Source organism: Macaca mulatta, chromosome 12 (genome assembly GCF_049350105.2).
Source record: "Macaca mulatta isolate MMU2019108-1 chromosome 12, T2T-MMU8v2.0, whole genome shotgun sequence".
Classification (NCBI taxonomy): domain Eukaryota; kingdom Metazoa; phylum Chordata; class Mammalia; order Primates; family Cercopithecidae; genus Macaca; species Macaca mulatta.
This window is the reverse complement of record NC_133417.1, coordinates 121,312,918-121,338,505: the sequence shown is the minus strand read 5'-3', so window position 1 is coordinate 121,338,505 and position 25,588 is coordinate 121,312,918. Positions and strand designations below refer to the sequence as shown.

The following is a 25,588-nucleotide window of genomic DNA, read 5'->3' as shown; positions in this document are numbered from 1 at the left end:
TACATTATTTTGTCTGCTCATGCCTATTATGAAATTTTTAGTCTATTTCATAACAAAATATACTGGATAACCTTCTCCACATTTCATTTTCTCCCAAAGGTAATCCACAAATATTTACGTTCACACTTTCTATACAAAACCTCACACTATCCAATATTTTTATTTATTTTATTATTATTATTTTTTGAAGGCCGGGCGCAGTGGCTCAAGCCTGTAATCTCAGCACTTTGGGAGGCCGAGACAGGCGGATCACGAGGTCAGGAGATCGAGACCATCCTGGCTAACACGGTGAAACCCCGTCTCTACTAAAAAATACAAAAAACTAGCCAGGCGAGGTGGCGGGCGCCTGTAGTCCCAGCTACTCGGGAGGCTGAGGCAGGAGAATGGCGTAAACCCGGAAGGCAGAGCTTGCATTGAGCTGAGATCCGGTCACTGCACTCCAGCCTGGGCGACAGAGCGAGACTCCGTCTCAAAAAAAAAAAAAAAAAATTATTTTTTGAGATGGAGTCTCGCTCTGTCGCCCAGGCTGGAGTGCAGTGGCACGATCTCGGCTCACTGCAAGCTCCACCTCCTGGGTTCACGCCATTCTCCTGCCTCAGCCACCGGAGTAGCTGGGACTACAGGTGCCCACCACCATGCCTGGGTAATTTTTTGTATTTTTAGTAGAGACAGGGTTTCACCGTGTTAGCCAGGATGGTCTCGACCTCCTGACCTCATGATCCGCCCACCTCGGCCTCCCAAAGTGCTGGGATTACAGGCATGAGCCAACACGCCCGGCCTATTTATTTAACTTTTATTTTTTGAGACAGAGTCTTGCTCTATCGCTCAGGTTGGAGTGCAGGTTGGTGTGATCTTGGCTCACTGCAACCTTCGCCTCCCGGGATTAAGCGATACTCATGCCTCAGAAACCCAAGTAGCTGGGACTACAGATACACATCACCATGCCTGACTATTTTTGTATTTTTAGTAGAGACAGGGTTTTGCCATGTTGACCAGGCTGGTTTCAAACTCCTGGCCTAAAGTGATCTGCCCACCTCAACCTCTGAAAGTGCTGGGATTACAGGCATGAGTCACTGCACCCAGGCAGACTGTCTAATAAAAAGAGGACTATACATTTTATCATAGTTTTCAATAGAAAAAAAAGAAGCAATATATCTGTGTCAGAAATCAACAAAGAAATTTGAAAAGGAGGCCAAAATAAGAAAGGGGGGAGACTGTATTCACATTCTTAGGGACACTATTCTAGGCTTTGATGGAAGCTGAAATAAATAAAGAACTACCCCAAGGTTCTCAAGGATATAGCATGTATTTTGGAATTAAGCTCTTTAATACACAAAGAAAAAAACTGAATACATAAAAACATGTTTTTGTATATTTATTTTATGTCTAAAACGTTCCTATGTATTTTGAACACTTAAAGGGAAAAGGCAAGGAGGCTCATATGGAGGCACCAATCAGATTCCTACTCAAACTAGAATTTCATCAAATAATCACCAAAAGCAATTCATTTTTTAAAGTGTGCTATTGCAAATAAACGTACATATATTATAAAATGCAATTTTACAGTAACAAAACTTCTTTTACATTTCACAGATGTTATTACTATCAGATCATTCATAACTAAATTAGGTGTGACTGAAGCTCTAAAACTGAACTTAACTTTGGTGCATTATCTACATTTCTGCTACAATACTACAATAACACAGCTTAATGCATTTCACTTTCTTTCTTTTCAAAGAAAGAGAGAGGCCTAGAACTTATGATTAACAATCAATTACCAATGGAGAGAAAGTAAAAGAGGAGGGAATCAAACTCTATTATAGGCAATTTTTTAAACTTCCTCTCCTAGCCTGCCTTTTACACAAAAAGCTAAACACAGAGATTAAATGAGCAGGGAGAACAACTAGAAAAGCAGCAATTATAGTTCCGAGTAACACACACACGAATGGTCTGTTCCTTATATACACATATTTATCTGCCTGGCAACATTTCTGTTAAAAATGTGTACCTGCCACTTACCGATTTATAGGCTGCAATCCTTATAGACAAATTGGAGCCAATGGTCAGTCGGCAGGGCCAGTGAATGGAATGCCTCTCAATTTTCTTGAAGACACACAGTTTTCTCAGACTCTCACTTAAAAAAAAATATAAAATGAAAGCAACAATTTTTAAATGTTAACTTGTTCTGGATGATGCATTTGATTTTCTAGAATGAGAAGCGAGCTGTTGTTAATTATAAAGAGAGAAACAGCAGGGGATGGCAGGAAAACAACAACCACAAGTTGGGAGATAGCCAGGGCATGAATGAGTTGGCTTAGAAGGAAATAGGAGCTACATTACTAACAGGTGAAAAATGAACAGCTCTATCTTCCCCTTATTCAGTATTTTCTTTCAACTCTGCCAGAGGTTCTTAACATTTTTTCAGGACCAAGGACATCTTTGAGGATGTGATGAAAGCACATTCATGAATGAGCCTGCACACAATATAAAGGGTTCACCACCAACTCCCTGAAAACCATGGACCTGAGGATAAGAACCTCTGCTCAGGCCCGGCATGGTGACTTACGCCTGTAATTCCAGCACTTTGGGAGGCCAAGGCAGGCAGATCACCTGAGGTCTGGAGCTCAAGCCCAGACTGACCAACATGGAGAAGAAACCCCATCTCTACTAAAAATACAAAATTAGCCAGGTGTGGCGGCACATGTCTATAATCCCAGCTACTCGTGGAGGCTGAGGTAAGAGAATCACTTGAACCTGGGAGGCGGAGGTTGCCGTGAGCTGAGATCACGCCATCACACTCCAGCCTGGGCAACAAGAATGAAACTCTGTCTCAAAAAAAAAAAGGAAAAAAAAAGAACCTCTGCTCTAGAATATCCAAGGGAGGGCACCATCCTATAATTATCATCACTGTTTACAACTCTATAATTCATTAATTCCAATTCTGAATATTAAAGATATATGTTTTTATTTTTTTATTTATTTTTTATTTTTTTATTTTTTTTTTTGAGACGGAGTCTCGCTGTGTCTCCCAGGCTGGAGTGCAGTGGCGTGATCTCGGCTCACTGCAAGCTCCGCCTCCCGGGTTCACGCCATTCTCCCGCCTCAGCCTCCCAAGTAGCTGAGACTACAGGCACCCGCCACCACGCCCGGCTAGTTTTTTGTATTTTTAGTAGAGACGGGGTTTCACCGTGTTAGCCAGGATGGTCTCGATCTCCTGACCTCGTGATCCACCCGCCTCGGCCTCCCAAAGTGCTGGGATTACAGGCTTGAGCCACCGCGCCCGGCCAAAGATATATGTTTTTATATGTATATAATAGGGAGAGTTAAAGACTCTCCAAGGAAGAAAGGAATTTAGTTCACATTTAGTCTTAAGGTAAAACAGGTTAACTCTAGGTTTCTTACTGGTGGGAAAGGCTGGGAGAGGTGTAAACAGTGTTGTGGAGTGCTGCTTCATTTAAACAAAAGTGAAGATCATCATATTTTCATCTGGCCCCTAATCAAACACGACAGGGAAGACGACAGGACATAGATGGAATTTGTGGTATTCACTAAAATCAGCAGCAAAGGAATTAATGACAAAATACACTCAAAGCATACAGTCCAGACTTTCTGGCTGAACTCCTTGGTATAGATAAAAAAACCAGATCTACAAAGTGGTAAAGAGAATTATTTTACATTATCCACAGGGTTATGGACAGAGAGGTCTCAAGAGACTCCAATTTTCAGAAATAATTTAAAATGAATAGTAGATATCTTACCTGACACCCAGCTTCCAAAGCCTATGGTGCACAATGGCTCTGGATTTGTTGAGGAATGAATGGGTCTGAATCAGGTCTAACCTGTCTCATACAACATTACTAGTCAAACAGAATATAAACCTCATGGCCTAAAATCACCATGAGGTTTAGATTCTATTTCAGGGAAAATTCTAAAGACCGGCATCCAATATATAAGATCTGAGTAGCTGGGCATGGTGGCGCACGCCTGTAATCCCAGCTACTCGGGAGGCTGAGGCATGAGAACTGCTGGAACCTGGGAGGCAGAGGTTGTGGTGAGCCGAGATCACGTCACTGCTTTCCAGCCTGGGTGACAGAGAGAGACTCTGTCTCAAACAGAAATCTGAGAACAACTGACTCAGTTCTGCAGTAGAGCTCAATCTCCTTAAGTAGATGTCAAGTTCTGTTCCTAAGATCTATATGGAGATAGATCTAGTCCAGTGCTGTCCAGTACAACTCTCTGCAGTGATGGTAATGTTCTATTTCTAACCATGCTAGCCCAATAGACACTTTAAACACAGATACTATGACTACGGACTCAATTTTAAAATGTATTTAATTTTAACTAACTTGAATTTAAATAGCCACATAGAGCTAATGGCTACTGTATTGGATGGTAAAGTTGTGGTCTATACTTCATTGCAGATCTAAAATCAAAGAAGCTTCGAAATGCTAAAACAATGCATAGTAAATAATTTCCCTACCTGATATGCTACAGAAAATTTTAAAAAACAAAACCACTTTTTAAAGAGTAATCTATATTGGCCTCTAATTTTTCTTTTCTTTTTGAGTCAGAGTCTCGCTCTGTCACCCGGGCTGGAGTACAGTGGCATGATCTTGGCTTATCGCAACCTCCACCTCCTGGGTTCAAGTGATTCACTTGCCTCAGCCTCCAGAGTAGCTAGGACTACAGGCATGCACCACCATGCCCAGCTAATTTCCTATTTTTAGTAGAGACAGGGTTTCGCCATGTTGGCCAGGCTGGTGTCAAACTCCGTCTGACCTCAAGTGATCTGCCTCCCAAAGTGCTGGGATTACAGGCATGAGCCACAATGCCCAGCCTGATTTTTCTTTATGATATCATGGGTAGTATGTTTAGCTTAAGGCATTTATTCGCAAATTTGAAAGAGAAACAACTTAGGAACACATACCCGTACATATTGTGACAAGAACACATTATACCAAGAAACTTCACCTCACAGGATTCCTCACTGATTCCTAGGGCAATCCTGTGGGCAATTACAATTCTGTTTCCTAAATTTCCATTTACCTATCATTTTTCAAGACTGTCTGTATTTAGAAAATCAGAATACAGTTTTTGTCAATTATAGCTCATCAGAAATATTAAAAACATTGAGAAAAAATATTAAGGAGATATACACTGTAGCTACTTAAAAAAATTCCAGTTGTTGAATCATTACTTCAATGTGCTTAAACAACCTGTATTTTGTGTACAGACTGATAAGTTGGAAATAATTCATGAATATCAAGCAGTATCATCCCTGATGATCTGAACCACCCAAGCCATAATGCTATGTAAAGTACTACTGCCACTTTTATCAAATTGAACCCCATACACACACACTATTCTAGATGCCACTGATCCTTCTTAGGTTCTTTGCTCAAAACGCATGTATGTCCAATTCCAACCAAGAATAAGATAAAGGAGACGGTTTCTTCCATAGTCTCTAGCTGGATGGTTGAAAAAGCAGTTTGCTTTATTGTTACATGGTACTTCAAGGAATTCACTTGTCTTAAATCATTCTGCCTTTCCAACGCCCACATAAAGTAAGTAGGCCATGAACTCTTTACATTGTAGGTTTTTTTTTTTTCACTCAATCAAACTGCTTTGTGATCAAAAGTTTTTTTAAAAATCACTAAACCATAGTATGCTACTTTCTAAAACCTTAAATGGATGATAAGAAGATAGTGACTATCTCAGATCTGAGACCACTTTCTATAATTAAGAATGTTTTTTGTAGATGTGTAAAAAGAAAGGGCCCAAGAAATGTATCCCAAGCTTGGCATAATGAAGAAATCTACTATTTCATCTTTTGCAATTTGACTTGTTAATTTCTCATGGTATCTATATACTCCTGAACTTCGCTGACACAGGTCCTGCAAATAAATGAGAAACACGTGCCAAGAACACAAACTTTAAAAAGGGTGATTAAGGGTGGGTGTACCATTTATTTAATAAAACTCAGAATATTAAGGAATGACTAATTCAATAGTGGCCCAGAAAAAGGAAACATTTGGGAGACCTCTAATCAAAACAGCAATTTATGAGGGTACAATTAAAAATTCCCATCAATTTTTTCAATTCTTACCTGAATGAATAAATTTCATCCAACCCATCTTCACCTTCTAAAGATATCATCACCATTTTCACTATCTCAAGACCTTCTTTTTGCTGTTCGGTAATTCCTTTTAGTGGAAAGGAGGGCCCATGGCCACCCAAGCGAAAGGTGCCATCTCCTCTGTCCCCACTTCCATCTTCCATGCCAAGCGAGAAAGGCAAGCTATTAAAGAAAGATCAACAGTAGTTAGTGTTCTAACCCTGTAACTGTAACTCATCAGCTATGAGAAAATGAGCACATCAGTCAACCTTACCAAGCTTTGAATTTCTCAGCTGTCAAACGACTCTTACCTACCTTAGCCAATATTCTCCCAGTTTCAAGTGACTGAAACGTCTTTGATTTGTAAAAGGGGAAAATCACTGGCTACTACATAACCAAGTTAACTGAAAGGGCAGGGTGGCACAAGGCCTTAGAAAGTCCAGACCCAGGGTCTCAACTGTGGCAAGGATTTCCCTCCCCCTCTCTCTATTTTACCTTCATTTGCCTTTATGCTGGCTTCCCTCTCTCAGACTGGCCTCTTCCACATTGTAACGGTCTATACGTGTCCCCCAAAATCATTGTTTTGAAATCTAATCACCAATATGATACCATTAAGACAGAGGCCCTTCAAGAGGTAATGAAATCCTGAGGGTGGGGAACTCATAAATGAAATTAGCGACCTTAAAAAAAATGGAGAGGGTTTTTGCCATTTTTGCCTTTTATGTCCTTCCACCACGTGAGAACAGTGTTAGCCCTTTTGACATGGGATGACACAGCAACAAGGCACCATCTTGAGAGCGGAGATCTCTCAGCAGATACCAAATCTGTTAGTGCTGTGATCTTGGACTTCCTGGCCTCCAGAACTATGAGAAATAAATTTGTTTTTAAGATGATTTCTCATTTTATTTGCTACACTTAAAACAGGACTTTCTGTTCGCAATTTTTCTTCATCTACTTAGCAAACACAGCATGATGTAATTTGCATGTCCCACATTATTTATCAGGTAAAAAGTTTCCAGGGAGGAAAGTGTGACACACAAGGTTTGCATCAGGTTACTCCTGTTTCCAAAGCAACAACCAGAAAAGGACAAATGTCATAAAAGCGAAGAGAAAGGAAGTTATCCTGGAAAAAGAAATTACAGTAACAGTTCTGGCTATTCTGCATTAGATCAGAAAAAAGCTTCCTCAGTAGTCAGTAGAAGAAACTAAAAACTACACCAGGCATAGTGGCTCACGCCTGTAATTCAAGCACTTTGGGAGGCCGAGGCAGGGGGATTACTTGAGGTCAGGAGTTCAAGAGCAGGCTGGCCAACATGGTAAAACTCCATCTCTACTAAAAATACAAATATTAGCCGAGCATGGTGGCACACACCTGAAATCCCAGCTACTAGGGAGGCTGAGACAGGAGAACTGCTTGAGCCTGGGAGGCAGAGGTTGCAGTGGGCCGAGATTGCGCCACTGCACTCCAACCTAGGCAACAGAGTGAGACTCCATCTCAAAAACCAACCAACTAACAACAACAAAAAACCTAAAAACTGCTGGGTGGGGTAACATGCACCTGTAGTCTCAGCTATACAGAAGGCTCAGGTAGGAGGTTCACTTGAACCCAAGAGTTTTAGGCTACAGTGAGCTATAACTATGCCACTACAGAAGAAGACCTCATCTCTAAAAATAAATCAATTAAATAATTAATTAAAAACAGAACACAGTGCTTCTCTGGCTGCTGGTATTTTTTTAGTCCAATTACAACAATCAGTTGTACATGGAATACATCAAACAGTAAAACTATGAACTCTACTTTGTATGCTGGAGGTTTGTAGCACAGGAAGAAAGCACATTACCAAGAAAAAAATACAACCAAATAAAAAGCAGATAGGTTATGCTTTCTCTTCTGCACACTTTTCTGTATTGCTCATCAAAAAAAATGGGTAGCTCTTTCGAATGACATTCACAGAAATGCAGTATGCTTCTAACATGTAAAGGCATCCTGAGATTATGAAAAGGGACCAGAAGCTGAGCTGGGCTTCTGAAGTACTGAGAAAAACCTCAACTCAATAAGAAGTGTCACTTAAAAGCACTTAATTTCTCTGAAGTACCATCTTAACAAGTACTGGTTTGATGGGTTATTCTGAACTCTTTTTCCAGTCATACAGAAAGGAGATGTCACTCAGTAGTTTTAAGAGAAGACTACTCATGGCTGGGCGCGGTGGCTCAAGCCTGTAATCCCAGCACTTTGGGAGGCCGAGACGGGCGGATCACGAGGTCAGGAGATCGAGACCATCCTGGCTAATATGGTGAAACCCCGTCTCTACTAAAAATACAAAAAACTAGCCGGGCGAGGTGGTGGGCGCCTGTAGTCCCAGCTACTCGGGAGGCTGAGGCAGGAGAATGGCGTAAACCCGGGAGGCGGAGCTTGCAGTGAGCTGAGATCCAGCCACTGCACTCCAGCCTGGGCGACAAAGCGAGACTCCGTCTCAAAAAAAAAAAAAAAAAAAAAAAAAAAAAAAAAGAGAAGACTACTCATATACGCAAAACAAGTTCTTCATGTCCCCTGGCATTTTATGAAGCCAAAGGCTTACTACTCTAAGCTACAGGCTTCTTGGCATAGCTCTCAATTTGAAAAACGAGTATTCCCAGAAGATTAATAATTCAACATCCTATATCACCACTCAATTGTCACCAAAAATAGGACAAGAAAAAATAGGTTCCAAATGCAGCAGGAAGGGTTAGTGTAATGAAAAGAAATTTTTGTTAGGGATATAACACAGAGAAAATAAATCCTGGAGGGAAAATTCAAGTTACTGTGCGAGGAGGAATTCTCTCCCTAACAAACTGTGAAATACATATTTTTCCCCTAAAGTTTTATACTCCATCTCTGAATAAACATAAGCAAATCAAATTTTACATATGTGTCTACATATTTTGGATCTGTAAAGAATTAAATATAAACATGTTATGTATTTAGAATGATTCCCAAGTTGGCATTCCTGTCTACCCTAAAACATCCACTCTCTATAGGACACAGTTCTCTAGAGCTGTTTAAAAAAAAAAAAAATCCATCAATCTGCTAACTGTTTGGGTAAAGCCTTCTATGCAGGAAGGAGACAAACTGGATATCCTCAAAGGGTTCTTCTAATCCTCAATTCTTTGAGTCTAACAACACTAAACAATGATCTGCCACTAAGCTCAATTCTTCTGGATCACTGACTTTCATCTTTTTGTCACCACCACTCAGAACAGTTCCTAGAACACAGAAAGTAATCAGCAAATGTTTGCTGAGTAGTCAGTCATCTGACAGATTCAACCTTGGAGCAGAAAGTGAAAATTCCCATAAACCAAGTACTCTTTTATAAAGAGGTCCCATTCAGTGCATTAGGAAATCACAGGATTTGTCTACATGCATTATTCTTAGGCTCTTACAAGAATTGCAGGGAGATGTCACATTTCTTCAAGCTATGAATTATAATATCCAGCTGACTTTTGCTGAATCGGCTGCTGAGGTCAGTGAATATTTCAATATGCCTCTTCTCAAACTTCTTTCCTCTAAAAGACAGAGTTATCATATTAAGAAATCATTCTCCTGAATTATCATTTTTCTACAAATTCAAATATACTTGGTCACTGAGGACAGAAGCTTAGAAACAGATCTGGATAAAGTTAATAAATGTGATTACATTCTAGTAGTCCAATGAAGTTCTCATTAAATTCATAATCAACCTGATATACTTTATACTTTGAACATCTTGGCCAAAATTTCTGAGCATTATGGAAATATTATCTTTCTGGATTCGTAACTCAAATGTGATGAAAAAATATCCCTTCCCAGCCTCCATACAGGCAGAATGTAAACAAAGAATTATCCCAGCATACTATAACTTCAGCCTTGCTCAGGTTCACTTTCTAAATATCCTGCTCTGATTCCATGCAGATTTTGTGTGGCAAGACTCAGCAGAGGATATGTAGAGACTAAGAAATGATTATACAGATTTAGGCCTGGGATTTTAGTGCAAATGATTTTCCTGACAGGCAAGAGGTATGTGTATATGTACATGTACGTCTCCAGAGATACATTTCCAAGGCACAATAATTAAATAACGAATTAGGAAGCAGGCCAGGCATAGAGGTTCATGCCTATAATCCTAATATTTTGGGAGGCCAAGATAGGAGCACTGCTTGAAGCCAGGAGTTTGAGAAAACCTGGGCAAAATAGTGAGACCATCTCTGCAAAAATAAAAATTCTAAAATTAGCTGGACTTGGTGGCATGCACCTATAGTCCCAGTAGCTCAAGAGGCTGAGATGCAAGGATCTCTTGAGCCCAAGAGACCAAGCTGAGGTTGCTGTGAGCCATATTGGCACCACTGCACTCTAGCCTGGGTGACAGAACAAGACCCCAACTCCAAAAACAAAAACACCAACATACACACACAACAAAAAAGGGAAGTTGGCCAGAGTTACTATGCACTTAATGACATATGGCTTATACCACTTAGTGTTTTTTAAAATTCCTGGTAATCAGCTTAAATCTAATAGGAAGTAAACTGAAATAAGTCAAATGTTTTACTTCTCCCAGAGAAATACTCACCGAGTATAGCCCTTCCTCTTTTAAAACTCTTATAAAACAGAAAGGTTGGACTGAACCATTCAATTCTATAAAATATTTCTCCTGTCACACAAACATGTTGCTTGATTAACAATGAATCACAAAGTACATTCAATACATTAACCCATACAATTTTTGCAGAAAGATTCACTTCCAGCTCTCTTCCTTGGAACACTTACATTGTTTCATGTTGAATCACATCCATGCTCACGATTAGTGCATCCAGGACTCAGCTAGTTAAGGACAGGGATATCACCAAACAGTCTCTTCATGCCATGAACATGCAACTCTTTCCAATGAAGTCCACTGTGCTGGAAATTGTGGACACTGAACTATGTGATGACTTAAAAGTACGTGCCTGAATGTCCTTCTTCCAAAGTTCACTAACATATATTCATACATTCAATATATCAAAGTACATATTCTGCCAAAAACAACCAAGAAATATAAACACAAGGTAACCTAACACATTGCATTCATTTAACCAAAAATTATGTCATTTAATAGTATCTAGAACCCATTTTTGGTGGTCACAGTTCATTTTTAAATACGAAGCGAACCATAATGTAGCATTTGCAAGTCACTCCTAACACAACAGCACTTCCCAGTGATCAGGAATAGCACTACTAATTGATTAGAAAAAGAACAAGAGTGATCCCTTAAAATTAGGGGACCTGTGGAGTAAACTGGAAATCTCACTTTGGGTATCAATCTGATTTCTGGCACAAAAACATCTTCCACCCAGAAAAAAAGTAGAGAACACTGGGAGGATGCTCTTTGAAAAATATCTTTTATTGGCCGGGCACGGTGGCTCAAGCCTGTAATCCCACCACTTTGGGAGGCCGAGAGGGGCAGATCATGAGGTCAGGAGATCGAGACCATCCTGGCTAACACAGTGAAACCCCATCTCTACTAAAAAATACAAAAAAACTAGCCGGGCGAGGTGGCGGGCGCCTGTAGTCCCAGCTACTCGGGAGGCTGAGGCAGGAGAATGGCGTGAACCCGGGAGGTGGAGCTTGCAGTGAGCTGAGATCCGGCCACTGCACTCCAGCCTGGGCGACAGAGCGAGACTCCGTCTCAAAAAAAAAAAAAAAAAAAAAAATCTTTTATCCACCTCCAAACATTTCTAACGAGCACCCCTAAAACCCTCTGCATATAGTCAATGCTCACATGTGCTCCTAGGATCTTCCTTCTTCCTATGCCTCCCAACCTCTCAATATCATCACCCATGCAGAGAATAGGGAAGTGAGTGGAGGGCTAGGAACCCAGGCACCGTTTTAAACTGATTAATTTCACATTAAACCCTATTAACACATTACCTCCCCCTCCTCAGAGCAAAATATACCCATATACTCATAGCTGAAACTCTGGGGGTGTCTCATCAAACTGCTTTACGATTCCCGGAATAAAGGAAATTTCTTAAAGTCTTCTCTGGCAGAAAAAGGATACAGTCAGCCTGTTGAGAACCTGGTTGGATTTTGCTTTCAATGTCCTCCAGTAAATCAAAATCTGGTAGCATCAGATGTCTGTGCACTGTGATGTTCTGATACTGATCCCCACCAGAAAGGGGATTGTCAGTGCCATCCGTACCAAACAGGACTAAAGCAATCTCATCCTTGTTCTCAGCAAACACCTAGAAAAAAAGTCAGATGGCAGAAAACTATATTATAACAACCTGGAAGCAATAAAATACCTAACCTTCAGGGAGCAGGAAAACCAGACCTCCCTATGGCAGATCCCTGGGGTCATATAGTACTGGGCGGGATGAAACATGAGACTCACAGACAATGACAATTCTTAGGTTCTAAACAGATTTTTTTCATTGACTATAAGTCTCACCCTTCCTTTCAGCAGAAGTTGGGGTGTGGAAATAGGAGGGTGGTTAAGTGCTCTTGATGACTTCCAGCCAAATCAAACTCTAATTCTCAATTAGAGAACCAATCATGAATAATTTGAAAAGATTTTAGTATGTCTTTATAGAATGTCTAAGGTTTAAATTTTCCAGAGGTTTAAAAAAAATGCAGGATAGCCTGCATCCCAGCAATTTCACCGGCAGGCATATACCGTATACCCTAGAAAAATTATGTACAGATAGGAAGTTTACACTTCTGCGCCGTTTATAATGGGGCAAAAACTGGAAGCAAACTATCAATAAACAGGAGAATGCAAAAATACATTGCAGAATATTTATACAACAAAATACCATACTCCAGTAAAAATGAATAAATTTGTGCAACACATATCAACATGAAAAGATCTAAAAAAAAAGGTTGATAAAAGATATGCTACAGAATTACATGTACTATATAAAACCATTTACATACACTTTTGACAGCTTTATACAATACTAAGTATTTATGAGTATATATTCATGTCCAAGTATAAAATATACATGGTACTAACTACCAAAATCCTGAGAAAAGGAGAAGAGGAAAAAAGGGTTAGCAAGGGCCTTCAAGTTTATCTGTAACACTTTATTTAAAAAAAAAAAATCCAACAAATGTGGTAAAACATTAAGATTTATAGCATAAGACAATGGAAAAATTGGTTACCTGTACACTCTCTGCATTTGCCTCTTTTATGAAATACTTCATAATAAAGTATAAAAACCAAAAATAGTATCTGACACAAAAGACAGGCTTGTCCCCATCTAATTACTAACACAGGCCTTTTTACATTGATGGGGAAGAGTGCTGTACGAATAGATAATTGAATTCTGTCATTCTTCATTTTTGTAGGGTCTGTTTAATCCTTTAGTCTGTAAACAACACAATTACAATTCCCAGTTGTACATGGAGTAAAGGTGTCTGCTGCTGGATTCAAACATGTCTAGCATAATGGCTGAGCAGGTATCTGCTGCCTAAACAAGCAGCCATCTTAAGGCAAGGGAATCTTGCCCTAGAGAAAATCTCAGTCATGGGAGAGGAGAAAATTCAGAATGTAGTAAGGGAGTGGCACTAAGCTCCTGATTCTGACTTCCTGATTCTTTCTCCTTAAAACAGACACAAACAAAAAAACACCTATACTCTTGTTACTGGGGTGTGAGTCGGCAGTTATCCAGAGAAACTCTGCAGCGGCGACTCTGCAGTAATCTCAGTTCTTGGTCTTCTCGAAGTAAAGAATTCAAACGACAGACACAGGCAAGATTTAAAGCAGGAGGAAAAATTTATTTTTAGGAAAGTCAGAGTTTACTGAGAAAGCAGAGTACGCTTGGAAGAGAACCAAGAGGGCGACATAACAAATCAAGTGCGCTGCGCCCTTCTTTGTTTAGTTTTTAGACAGCCCCGCCCCCGCGGCGCCATCTTTTCCCGAGCTTCCAGTTTCCTTTGTTCCTCCCTTGAGCAGGCCGAATTAATCAACGCATGCGCACTAGCCCTGCTTAGGAGTGGGCCGCACGCGTAATGTGTTTACTAGTCATGCGCATGCTCAGTAGAGGCAACTCGCCCTTTTTGCTCGAGCGCCCCCACAGGAAGCTTTTATACCGGTTAAATTTCACCATCTTGCTCTTTTACTGCGCATGCTCGAAACCTTAGGGATTATGGCTTGCTAACTCCAGGTGTTTTCTGTCTGTTGTTAAAATACCTGGCGCCAATCATGGCCACTTATTACCTTAGAGTGGTATTTTATGCCCGCCTGTCTTCCCCTCAATGAGAACCTGACAGCTTTGGGGCCCCTCCCTTGCCCTGCTCATCACTTCAGAGGGACAGATTTCTAATTGCCTAACCATGGTTTCACAAATGCCCAACATTCTCGGAGGCCCTCTCTCCTGCCCTGCTCATGTCTACCTACCTTCTCTAACAGCATACTAGGGCACTGCCACGCTACTTGAATTCCACCAACACAACCATAACCAAGAACAGGGTTAGAGCACCTTCCTTGACACAACACCTCAAGGATTCCAGGTCATCAAGATTTTTAAAAATCTGGAATGACAGTTGGGACGTACTAGTGCTCAACGGAAGTGGAAACACACAGAAGAACAGAAGTGTCCAGGAGGAGCAGCAGTAGACAGTGAAAGAAGCAGAAACTCATGGACTTAGCAAAAGTGGCAGTCATACCAAGTAGAAGGGGCAGAAATAAAAATAGCTGATACTTACATAGTGTTTACAAAATTCCAAGCACTATTCTAAGCACTTTATCTACATTAATTCTTTTATTCCTCAAAACAACCCTATGTGACAGGTATTATTATTCTCATGTTACAAATGGGACACTGAGGCACTGTAGTAGCTAACCTCAAGATAGCCACCATCCGTTCTTTCTCTCCCTGTATTTGCAGGCTACTCTTTAAGAAAGGGAGTCTAATTCTCCTCCCTTAAATGTGACCTAGCCTTAGTGTCTTGTTTGACTAATAAAAAACAAACGACTTTCTGGGGTTTTTAAAAATAGGTCATAAGAAGCCACATAGGCAGGGTCTCATAGAACGGATACTCCTTAGAACCAGCTGCTTCATGTGAGAATTCAAACTATACAGAAACCACATGTAGAGGTTCTAATGGACAGCCCCAACTGAGCTCACAGCCACTAGAAAGCATCGTCTTCCAGCCATGTGAGTGAGCCATTTTGGACATCTCGTCCAGTTGAGCCTTTGGATGACTCCAGCCCCAGATGCCATCTGATTGCAACTGCGTAAGGGGCCTCAATAGAGAATCACCCAACTGAGCAACCCAGTCATCCCACAGAACCATGAATGATGATTTTTTAAAATGTGAGACACTATATTTTGGGGTAGTTTATTACATAGCAAAAGAACTAGTCACAAAGAAGTTGAAGGACTTGTTCAAGTTCAGGTTAGTAAATAACATGGCAGAGCAAGGATTCAAACCCAAGTCATCTGTCTCTAGGGACTGTGCTTTTAAACATCACTTTTTACTGCCTCTTGTTTCTGATAAAAACTGTAATAGTGAAGGGGCCAAAATGAGGGAAGAAAAAATATCAGACTGTAGTGGAAGGTGAACTTGTATGTGAGTACACATAAGGAAACTCCCCAGATTCCCTTAAACAGAGGGCTGGACACTATAAGGAGGCTGGTATCTTGCATTAGTAAGGTAGAGGCAACAAGCAGTTGAAACATGGGTTACAAGCTCAGTGTCAATCTGAAACTTACCTGTCGCTGGACAAACATGGTTATCACCTTCTTTGCTTGCTCAAATGGGGATTCTACACCAGGAATGGAGTTACTCATGGTAAAGCCCACGTCCATGCACAGCACAACAGCTGCCTGAAAACAAAGTTCCAAAGAGTGTTTGAGAAAAGAAGTCATGAGAAAAGACGGTCAGAATGTCCCTTGCTTATTGTATTCACGAACCTGTATCACTATTTAGTAAAGATGTGAGACAGGGATGTGTTCTACATAAGAATGTTTGTAAGACATAAATTTTCACTACGGAAAACCCTTAAATAGTCCTGGTACTTTCTAAAAGCTACAGAAGTTTCTACCCGGAGAGCAACATGCTCCAGATAGCTGCCACTCCTTTGGTCTGAGCCCCAGAATAACTCCATGATGAGTAGATATGACGCCAACCTGCAGGCCAGAGTTAAACCCAGTTATGCCCAGTATGCATCAGACAAACTGCAGCTGATCTGTAGACCTACAAACATGAGAAAAGATGTTTTCATTGTAAGTCACTGATTTGGGGCATAATTTGTTATGAAGCATTTTTGTTACAAGTAACTGCTAGAATCTAGATATATGCTAAGAGGTAGACCCTGACAATTTGAGTCAGTTTGTAAACTGATGATCTAAAATAAAGACACCAAATCTATTCTAGTAAAGGACACAGAAGATAACAAATAATACCAGAACAATGTGCCATGAATAGAAGTATGCACTGGGCACTGAGAGACACAAAAGGAGCATCCACTCAAGACTGGTGGAGGGGATTACCAGAGTGGTGAGGGGGCAGAAAAAGCTTCCTGAATGTGGACTTCCTTGGGTGAGTCTTAATGAGTAGGAGTCAATCATGTGAACAAGGAAGTTACAGACAGAGGGAATCACATAAGCTAAGGCACAAGCCATTACATAGCAATCACATATGTAGGAGACTAAGAAAACAAGAGAAACATAAACTAAATGCAATACATGTAAAGTTATTTATACCTGGCTTCCAAAGTTTACCTGAATACAAGCCAGAAGAGACCTGGACTGATGGCAACTCACAATTTCAGTGTGAGTTATAAAATCAATCAACAATGTGAAATGTCTTTTGCACCACATTCCCCGCACCTATCTTACTTCATTGCCTAAATACGTTGGTCTGTATCAACAGTGTAGTGAATTCAAAAAGAGAAAAGAAGGGTTTTCCGGTGAAAAAAGATAATAGCAATTGGGAGACCTGGGATCTAGTCCCATCTCTCCTACCCATTAGTTCTGAGTCCTTGGGAATGTCACTTAATCTCACTGTTAATAATACTAAAAGGTAGGAAACTGTTGGACTAGATGAGGTTTAAAGTCCTTTCTGGAGTTAACATTCCTTGACTCTCACTGATAGTCCCAGCAGTGCTTTGTACCGATCAAACAAACTGTGAGCAGTTCTGGGCTAACATCTTACCAGGAAAATTAATTACAAATGAACATGAAACAAGCAGGTTAGGGAAGAATCTGAATAATACATGATGTAAAGAACAGTAGGGGCCGGGCGCGGTGACTCACGCCTGTAATCCCAGCACTTTGGGAGGCCGAGGCGGGCGGATCACAAGGTCAGGAGATCGAGACCACGGTGAAACCACGTCTCTACTAAAAATACAAAAAATTAGCCGGGCGCAGTGGCGGGCGCCTGTAGTCCCAGCTACTCAGGAGGCTGAGGCAGGAGAATGGCGTAAACCCAGGAGGCGGAGCTTGCAGTGAGCCGAGATCGCGCCACTGCACTCCAGCCTGGGCGACAGAGCGAGACTCCGTCTCAAAAAACAAACAAAAAAAAAAAAAAAAAAAAAGAACAGTAGGAAAAAACTAGATATTTAAGGCAGATGAGAAGATTAAAGGAAACATAATAGTCTTCCTCCCCATCATTTTTTTCCCTTTTTTTTTGAGACATAGTCTGTCACCCAGGCTGGAGTGCAGTGGTGTGATCATGGCTCACTGCTGCCTCCATCTCCAGGGCTCAAGTGATCCTGCTACCTCAGCCTTCCAAATAGCTGGGACCACAGTTGCACTCCACCATGCCTAGCTAATTCTTAAATTTTTCTTTTTTGTAGAGATGGGGTCTCACTGTGTTGCCCAGGCTGGTCTTGAATTCCTTGGCTTAAGCAATCCTCCCACCTCTGCCTCCCAAAGTGCTAGGATTACAGGCATGGGCCACCGTGTCTGGCCTCCCCCAAGATATTTGACAGCTGTTGTATAAAAGGATTGGTCTGCAAGAAAGACAACAGGATCAACAGATGGAAGTTACAGGGAAACTGGTGCAACTCCATACAAGGGATAAAAAATAACATTTAGAAGTGATCAATAAAGAAATTACTCTTTTTTAAGTGACCTCTTAACCCTAGAAATGTTTTAAACACCTGAATGAATTTCTATCAAGAAAGTTATAGATGATTTCTAAATGTGGTTGTATCTCAGGCAACATATGAAAAGGAAAGATTATTTTTCACTAGTTTACAAACAACACAATGCACTAATATTAAGAGATTTCTGAAGTAAAAATAGATAACTTGAAAAAAAAAAAGGTGCTAATAAACCACAAAATTCCTTTGAGAACAGTAAAATGTATATCCCAGTTTCAATGCCTGGGGCATAATAACCTAAAAAAACTTGAGTCACAAAATATGCTGTTGCACTTATTTGACACACATCCACAAAAGCTACTTTTAAACCAGAAAACTCTATAGAGGACTAAAGCACTTTGTCATGAATTAGGTATGCAGAAAATGCCATCAAAGGTTTTCAAATATAGAACTTCTTGTCTGGAAGCAGAGTGGTCTATATATCCGAGTTCCTATCTGGCAGCAGTAAGAAAACTGAGAAAAAGAAACTGGGCAGCATAGCAACTCTTCATTTCTATACCAAAGCAATACAAGCTGTTAGAATTTTACTTCCAGTCCATCTGCCACAAACAGCTCCTCCACTAGAGCTACAAAGTTTTCAGGAGCTGAAAGAGGAGGAACAAAGGAGGTGAGTGGCATTATTAAAAGCTCATGATCGTTTTAATCAACATTTCTCAATGACGAGTGCTCAAACTCGTTTCTTGTTTATCTGTAGTGAATGAATTCATTAATCCCTGGAACCACATCTCCCTCTAGTGACCCTTCGGAGACAACTACCACCCTTTTATGTTGAAAAAAAAAAATCACTTTAAAATTCATTGTAATTTCTGTTATTGATCTGGGACACCAACGGTCATAGATTTCTAGCAACACAGGGGTTCTCCAGGGCCCTGAAACCAGACTGCTTGGATTCAAATCCGGATTTCACCACGAAAAGCCCACAGTTCTTTATTCCTCGGTTTTCCCACTTGCAAAATGGGGGTAGTTTTCACTTCAAGGGGCTGTGAAGATTAAATGAGATAGGAATAAAAGGTTTACATCCGTCCCTCACAGAGTAGGCTTTCAATAAATGCGGGATATTACGTTATTATAAAGGTAATAATACGACACTTTGCATTTTAAGTTATTTTAGTCACAGATAGTCCTTAAGTTTTACAACAAGCCCTGTGGGTAGTTGCTTTATCACAGCTAATTTTCACTCTCATAAAGATCTTAAGAACCCAGGCTCCGAAGTAATAGAGGAAGTGGGGTTAAGGAGTGGAATGGGATAAAGGGAGAGAGGGGGAGGCGGGTGGGGAGGGAGGTGAGACAAAGAGCAGATAGAGAGGGAGAAAAGGGATGGGATGGGTGGGTAGTGGAAAATATGGAGTCAGCGAGGCTCAAATTCAGGTCTTGGAACCCGAAATCCCCAGCTTTTCTCATAGCGCATCCCTCGGTCCCGGCCCTCCTGACTGAGCCCACCACCACGATCTTCTCTTGCCCCATTCTTTGGCATGGCCGTGATCCCACGATTCCCGCTTCCGAACCACCCTCTCCGGATCCCCCCGCAAGGGTAAGGCCCAAGCCCATGGCTTTCTTTATACCTTATTCCCCGACCGCACCATGTTGCCGGTCCTCAGGCGCTTTGGTCGCTTCTTCCGGGCGGGAACCTGCCGTCTCGCAACTCGCTTCCGGTGGACTAGCGGCAGATAGCGGGAAGAACCGCTTCGCTTCCTGCTAGGCCTGAAAGGGGCGGGGAAACCGTGCCCCGCAGCTCTGAGCATGCGCAGACTCCTGCCGAGCTTGCGCAGACTCCCGCCGAGCTTGCGCAGATTCCCGCCGAGCATGCGCAGATTCCCGCCGAGCATGCGCAGATTCCCGCCGAGTATGCGCCGATTCCCGCCGAGCATGCGCAGATTCCCTCCATTACACCCTACTCGGGAGCCTGTGGTCCTTGAGCGTCTTGAAACGCTAGTACGACAAATTTACTGAACGATTCGCTTAATCACTTAAAGATTCACTTCCCTTTTCGCTCATTGAGAAAAACACCTACGGCATTTTGTGTCAGAGCTGTGAAGTTAGATTTTCTTTTCTTTTTTTTTACTTTTTTAAAAAATCTTTTTTTAATTTCATTTTTTCATTTTTTTTAACTTTTTATTTTTTGTTCTCTTATCATTTGTGGATTTTTTTCTACTTTTTATTTTATTTTTGGTTATTTTGGAGTTACATTTTCTTGAGTATGAATGCAGAAAAATTTCTTCTAAAATGTGTGATAATGAAACATTTCACCGATGTGATAAACTTAGAACCTACTCAGGAAGAGTAGGACTTCCCCATGAGCACAAAAGTAAAAAGGAAATTCTTCCAGAGAAAATGGGATGCACGAACGCCTGGAGGCATGAGACGTTATCTGCTAAGGCTCTGTCAGTAGTTATCAGTGGCTGCAACTTGGAAGGGAGGAGTCGAGGTTTAATTTAGGAGACAAGTCTAGGGAGATATTATAGAAATAGCAGCTGTCATCACAGTGCTTTACTTGACTACGAGCCCTCTGTCCAGCCCGCAGCCCCTAACCCTTTGAGGGAGGCAGGCCCGAGCAGTAACTTGCATAGAAATGACTGCTTTCTCTACCAAATGACCCCCGGCTGACAGGTGGCTGGACGAAGGGTCTGGCAACCTGCAGTGTCTGCAAACCTCTGCCCAAACTGAGAAAATCAAGTCCAATAAATATTCTCTCCTGCTTGAAAATTGTTTCTGGGAAAAGCAAGAATCGAAGCTGAAAAGATGTGGAGAATCCATGAGCCAAAATTATAAATACATTGAAACCTCTAGGATGTAGAGTAAGACATTTTCAGACGTGCACATAGAGCCCCGGCTCTTCAGCTTTTGATTCAAACTCAAGGAGTTATTTAAAAGCTGAAATAATTATTTTGAATAATACTTTTAAGGAACAGCAGTGCCCTGGCCGCTCAGCTTTACGCGGGCTGCGGCAGGCAGGCAGGCACGGACACTCGCCCTTCCCTGCGGGTAAGATTCCTGAGAGAAAGATCAGCTCAGCAGAAGGGGCGGTGAAGATCTGCGAGGTTGTCAGCTAAATCTGCTCCAGCAAAAGTGGAAACGAAGCCCAACGAAGGCAGCAGGACAGCATAAATTTTCAGACAAGTAAACAAGGGAAAATGGGAGCAAAGGGCAAACAGGCCAAGTGGCTAACAGGGAAATGAAAGATTTCCCTGTGGAAAACGGTGAAACTAAAACAAGGAGAGTTCAGCCTCTGGAGAAGCAGGACAGAAAGAAGCCAAATCTGATTAGTATCACATACCATATCTTATCAGTGGTCCTTGTCTCCCTTCTTGTACAATCCAGAGCTAGAGAGAGAGAGAAAAAGAAAGAGACAGGGTCTCGCTCCGCCCAGGCTGGAGTCTGGTAGCACAGTCGTAGCTCACTGCAGCCTAGAACCCCTGGACTCAAGCGATTCACTTACTTCAGTCTGCCAAGTAACTGGGACCACAGGTGTGTGCCGCCAAGCCCAGCTAATTTTTGTGGGGCTTTTTGTGTGTGTGGAGGCGGGGACTTCCTATGTTGCCCAGCCTGGTCTTGAACTCCTGGGATCAAGCCATCCTCCCACCTCAGTCCCCCAAAGTGCTGGGATTACAGGTGTGAGCGACTGCACTTGGCCTCAGAGAAATATTTTTATTAACTATTTTGATAAGGAATATTTTTATCGACTATTTTTAAATGCAAGTTTTTTAGTAGCCCTAGAAACATTTTTTTTTTTTTTTTGAAAAGGAGTTTCACTCTTGCCCAAGCTGGAGTGCAGAGGTTCAAATTCTGCTTACCGCAACCTCTCCCTCCCGGGTTCAAGCGATTCTCCTGCCTCAGCCTCACAAATAGCTGGGATTACAAACATGCACCACCACGCCCAACTAATTTAGTATTTTTAGTAGAAATGGGGTTTCTCCATATTGGTCAGGCTGGTCTCAAACTCCCGACCTCAGGTGATCTGCCCACCTCGACCTCCCAAAGTGCTGGGATTACGGGCGTGAGCCACTGCGCCCGGCTGAAACATTTTTAAGAAGGAGGGAATCCCACCCGCTTCATCCCATTTTTAAAGTGTAGCTTTTAAAAGGTGAAATAATTCACTTGTTTGTTGTTTGGTACAACCAGCAAACAGTGGAATAGTGAATAATGGGAGGATTTCACTGTCTTGGAAGTCAGTTTAACATTCCCTAGGGAGAGGGTATTTTATTTCCTATAGTACAAAGCCTACTAAATGGCAATATAGAACCACAGTCATGCATTTAATATGTCTTAAAAAATTTTATATAACTTCTATTTTCATGGTTGTTTAGAATTGTTTCCTGAAGAAAACCATTCCTTGATCACGTTGCTATCCGTGTCAAAATTGTGTGCACTCTGTAACATCTTTGGTTATGTTAGTCCAATTTTCCTGATAACTTTGTTAATGTGCTGTGAAATACTGAAAATGTGAGTGTGTAGAGTATATGATATTAAATTGTGAATTGGTGGGATTATGTGACAACTTATCAACAGTTGGATATAATGTACCCTGATATCCTCTTTTTCTTTTCTTTTTTTTTTTTTTTTTTTTTTGAGACAGAGTCTCACTCTGCACCCAGGCTGGAGTGCAGTGGCATGATCTCGGCTCACTGCTAACCTCCACCGCTCCCACCCCCCACCAGGCTCAAGCGATTTTCCTGCCTCAGCCTCCCAAGTAGCTGGGATTACAGGCACCCACCACTGTGCCCGACTAATTTTTGTGTTTTTAGTAGAGATGGGGAATGACAAAATGTTATTTTGGTGATCCCTGTGAGCCATGCCTCCCAGCATTCACGCCGTTATGTATTTCCTTCCCCTTGAATCTGGACAGGCCTTATGACCTGCTATAACCAGTAAAATGTGTCAGAAGTGACAGTAGACAGTTCTGGGCTGAAGCCTTTAGAATACCTGGCAGATTTGTCTTTTGCACCCTGGTGAACCCAGATACCATGTATGAAGTCTGCCATGCTGTGAAAGCCCAACATAGCCACACGAAGGAGCCCTATTATGGACTGTGTCTCCCCAGAATTCATATGTTGAGATCCCAACCCCCAATATGATGATATTTGGAGATGAGGCCTTTGGGAGATGATCAGATTTAGGTCATGAGGGTGGCCCTCCTGATGGAATTAGTGCTTCTGTGAAAAGAAGCAAGAGCCTAAGAGATGCTAGAACTCTCTCTTTCTCACTCTCTCTCTCTCTCTGCCTCTGCCTCTCTCCCCGCTCAAAGAGGTCATGTGAACACAGAATGAGAAGATGGCCACTTGCAACCCAAGAAGAGATCCCCCCAGCCTCTAGAACTGTGAGAAAATTAATTTCTGTCATTTAAGCTACCTAGTCTATGGTATTATCTGTTATGACAACCCAAGTCTGTTATGGTAGCCCAAGCAGACTAATACAAGCACTGAGCACCAACAGCCCCAAGAGTAACCTGGATGTCACCCAGCACCAACTTGGCAGCCATGCAAGTGAGGCTGTCTAGGGAGAAGATCCTCCCTAGGAAGCAATCTCAGCACTAGAAACATTGAGCAGAGACTAGTAGTTTCCACCAAGCTCTGCACAAATTACAGAACTGTGAGCAAAGGAATCAAATGGCTATTTTGGTGGGTTTTTTTTTTTTTTGGTTTTGGTTTTGAGATAGGATCTCACTCTGTCACCCAGGCTGGAGTGTAGTAGCTCTATCTTAGCTCACTGCAACCTCCACCTCCTGGGATCAAGCCATCCTTCCACCTCAGCCTCCCAAGGGGCTGGGACCACAGGTGCACACCATGCTGTTATTTTAAGCCATTGTGTTTTAGGTGTTACAGCAGTAATAAATAACTGAAACAACAGAGATTTTTTTGAACTATTGCTACAATGTAGACAATGTGCTCCCTTCAGGTAGTTAACAAAGGCAAATAAAATTTTTATTTTGTAATTATAATTTAAGTTGCTGGAATATGTTTGCATTTGATATTACCTTGAAAGTGAACTATATGAGTAATGACTTTGTGAGCATTATAAAAAATTAAAATGTACAGGCTTTGTGCTCTGACAGAGAGCTGTTACAATGGTTATATGGGTAACTGAGAAAATAGGTAGAATATTAACAGAGTACAGATATGAAATAAAATTTTATATCCTGGCTGCCATGGTGGCTCATGCCTGTAATCCCAGCACTTTGGGAGGCTGAGGCGGGTGGATCACCTGAGGTCACGAGTTTGAGAGCAGCCTGGCCAACATGGTGAAACCCCATCTGTACTGAAAATACAAAAATTAGCCAGGCATGATGGTGGTGCACCTGTAATCCCAGCTGCTGGAGAATCACTTGAACCCAGGAAGCAGAGGTTACAGTGAGCAGAGATCGCACCATTGCACTCCAGCTTGGGAGACAAGAGTAAAACTCCGTCTCAAAAAAAAAACAAAAAAAAAAACAGTTTATATCCCAAACAGATGTGAGCAGTGAGATGTCCACTAATATTTTTCAGCATTGCACAAATTAAGCTCCAGGTAGCCATTCTGAAATGGCAAAATGAAACTTTCACATCATCTGAAATTAGTTATTTTTAAGATTTAGAATCTTGTTTTATAGAAAATCATGCGTTTTACTCTTCTTGGAAGTGAAGTGAAATGAAGGGTGCTACCTAATGTCAATAGACAAGATGACTTGGAAACACATCAGTGTCACCGTATGGGCCAGACATGGTTTATTGAGCTCAGTACATTATGGCTGTTAAGCAACTGGAAAATATAGTCCTCCTCCTTGACATTCACCACGATGATCAGGTAACTATGAGCCAAAAGAATTGTTCAAATATGGTATTGAACTCTCCAGTTTCTCCTCTAATGGTCTCTGTGGTGTTTGCTGAGAGTAAAGATGAGACACTTTGGTTCTTTTTGGTTCTGTTTTTCCTTCCTCTAGTCTAGGCTTTTACATACCTCTATAGAACCCCTTTGAAATGATTTTAATTTACAAGCCTATTTCTTCCACTAGATAAAGGCCATGTCAACTTTATCTAGGTATCTCTTGGGTATGATCTCATCAACATCCCACAGTCTTCCATGGCACCACAGCCACTTTACCTGTGTCCTAATCATGACTTTTTGGCTTTTCCCCTTGGTTTCCCCAACCCCAGAAAAATGGGACAAATGTGGTTGCAAGTTTCTAATGTGGTTTGTGAAAATAGTCCACCTAAATAGAATTCCCCAAAATTAGTGAAGCGTGGAAAGAGTCCAAACATAAGGACTCATATTAAGATCATTACATATATAACATACATATAGGACAGCCATCATGCTCACCCTTTTTCTGCAAGCCATAGCATTCAAAGCAATTTTGAAGAGCTTCAAAGACAAAATGAACAAATGATAATCAGAC

General features: G+C 41.4%; 1 protein-coding gene across 2 annotated transcripts in view; it reads right to left on the bottom strand.

The window, feature by feature from the left end:
* XRCC5 (X-ray repair cross complementing 5) overlaps window positions 1–19,930 on the bottom strand; it is a 98,930-nt gene extending 79,000 nt beyond the window's left edge. The window contains 7 exon segments of one of the 2 annotated variants that reach the window (NM_001257366.1): window positions 2,020–2,134; window positions 6,107–6,298; window positions 9,536–9,658; window positions 10,896–10,944; window positions 12,166–12,349; window positions 15,824–15,937; window positions 19,782–19,930. In NM_001257366.1, coding sequence (NP_001244295.1) covers window positions 2,020–2,134; window positions 6,107–6,298; window positions 9,536–9,658; window positions 10,896–10,944; window positions 12,166–12,349; window positions 15,824–15,937; window positions 19,782–19,802 — 798 coding nt within the window. In that variant the 5' untranslated portion in view covers window positions 19,803–19,930. 2 annotated transcript variants of the gene reach the window in all.
* Between the last annotated feature and the right edge of the window lie 5,658 nt (window positions 19,931–25,588).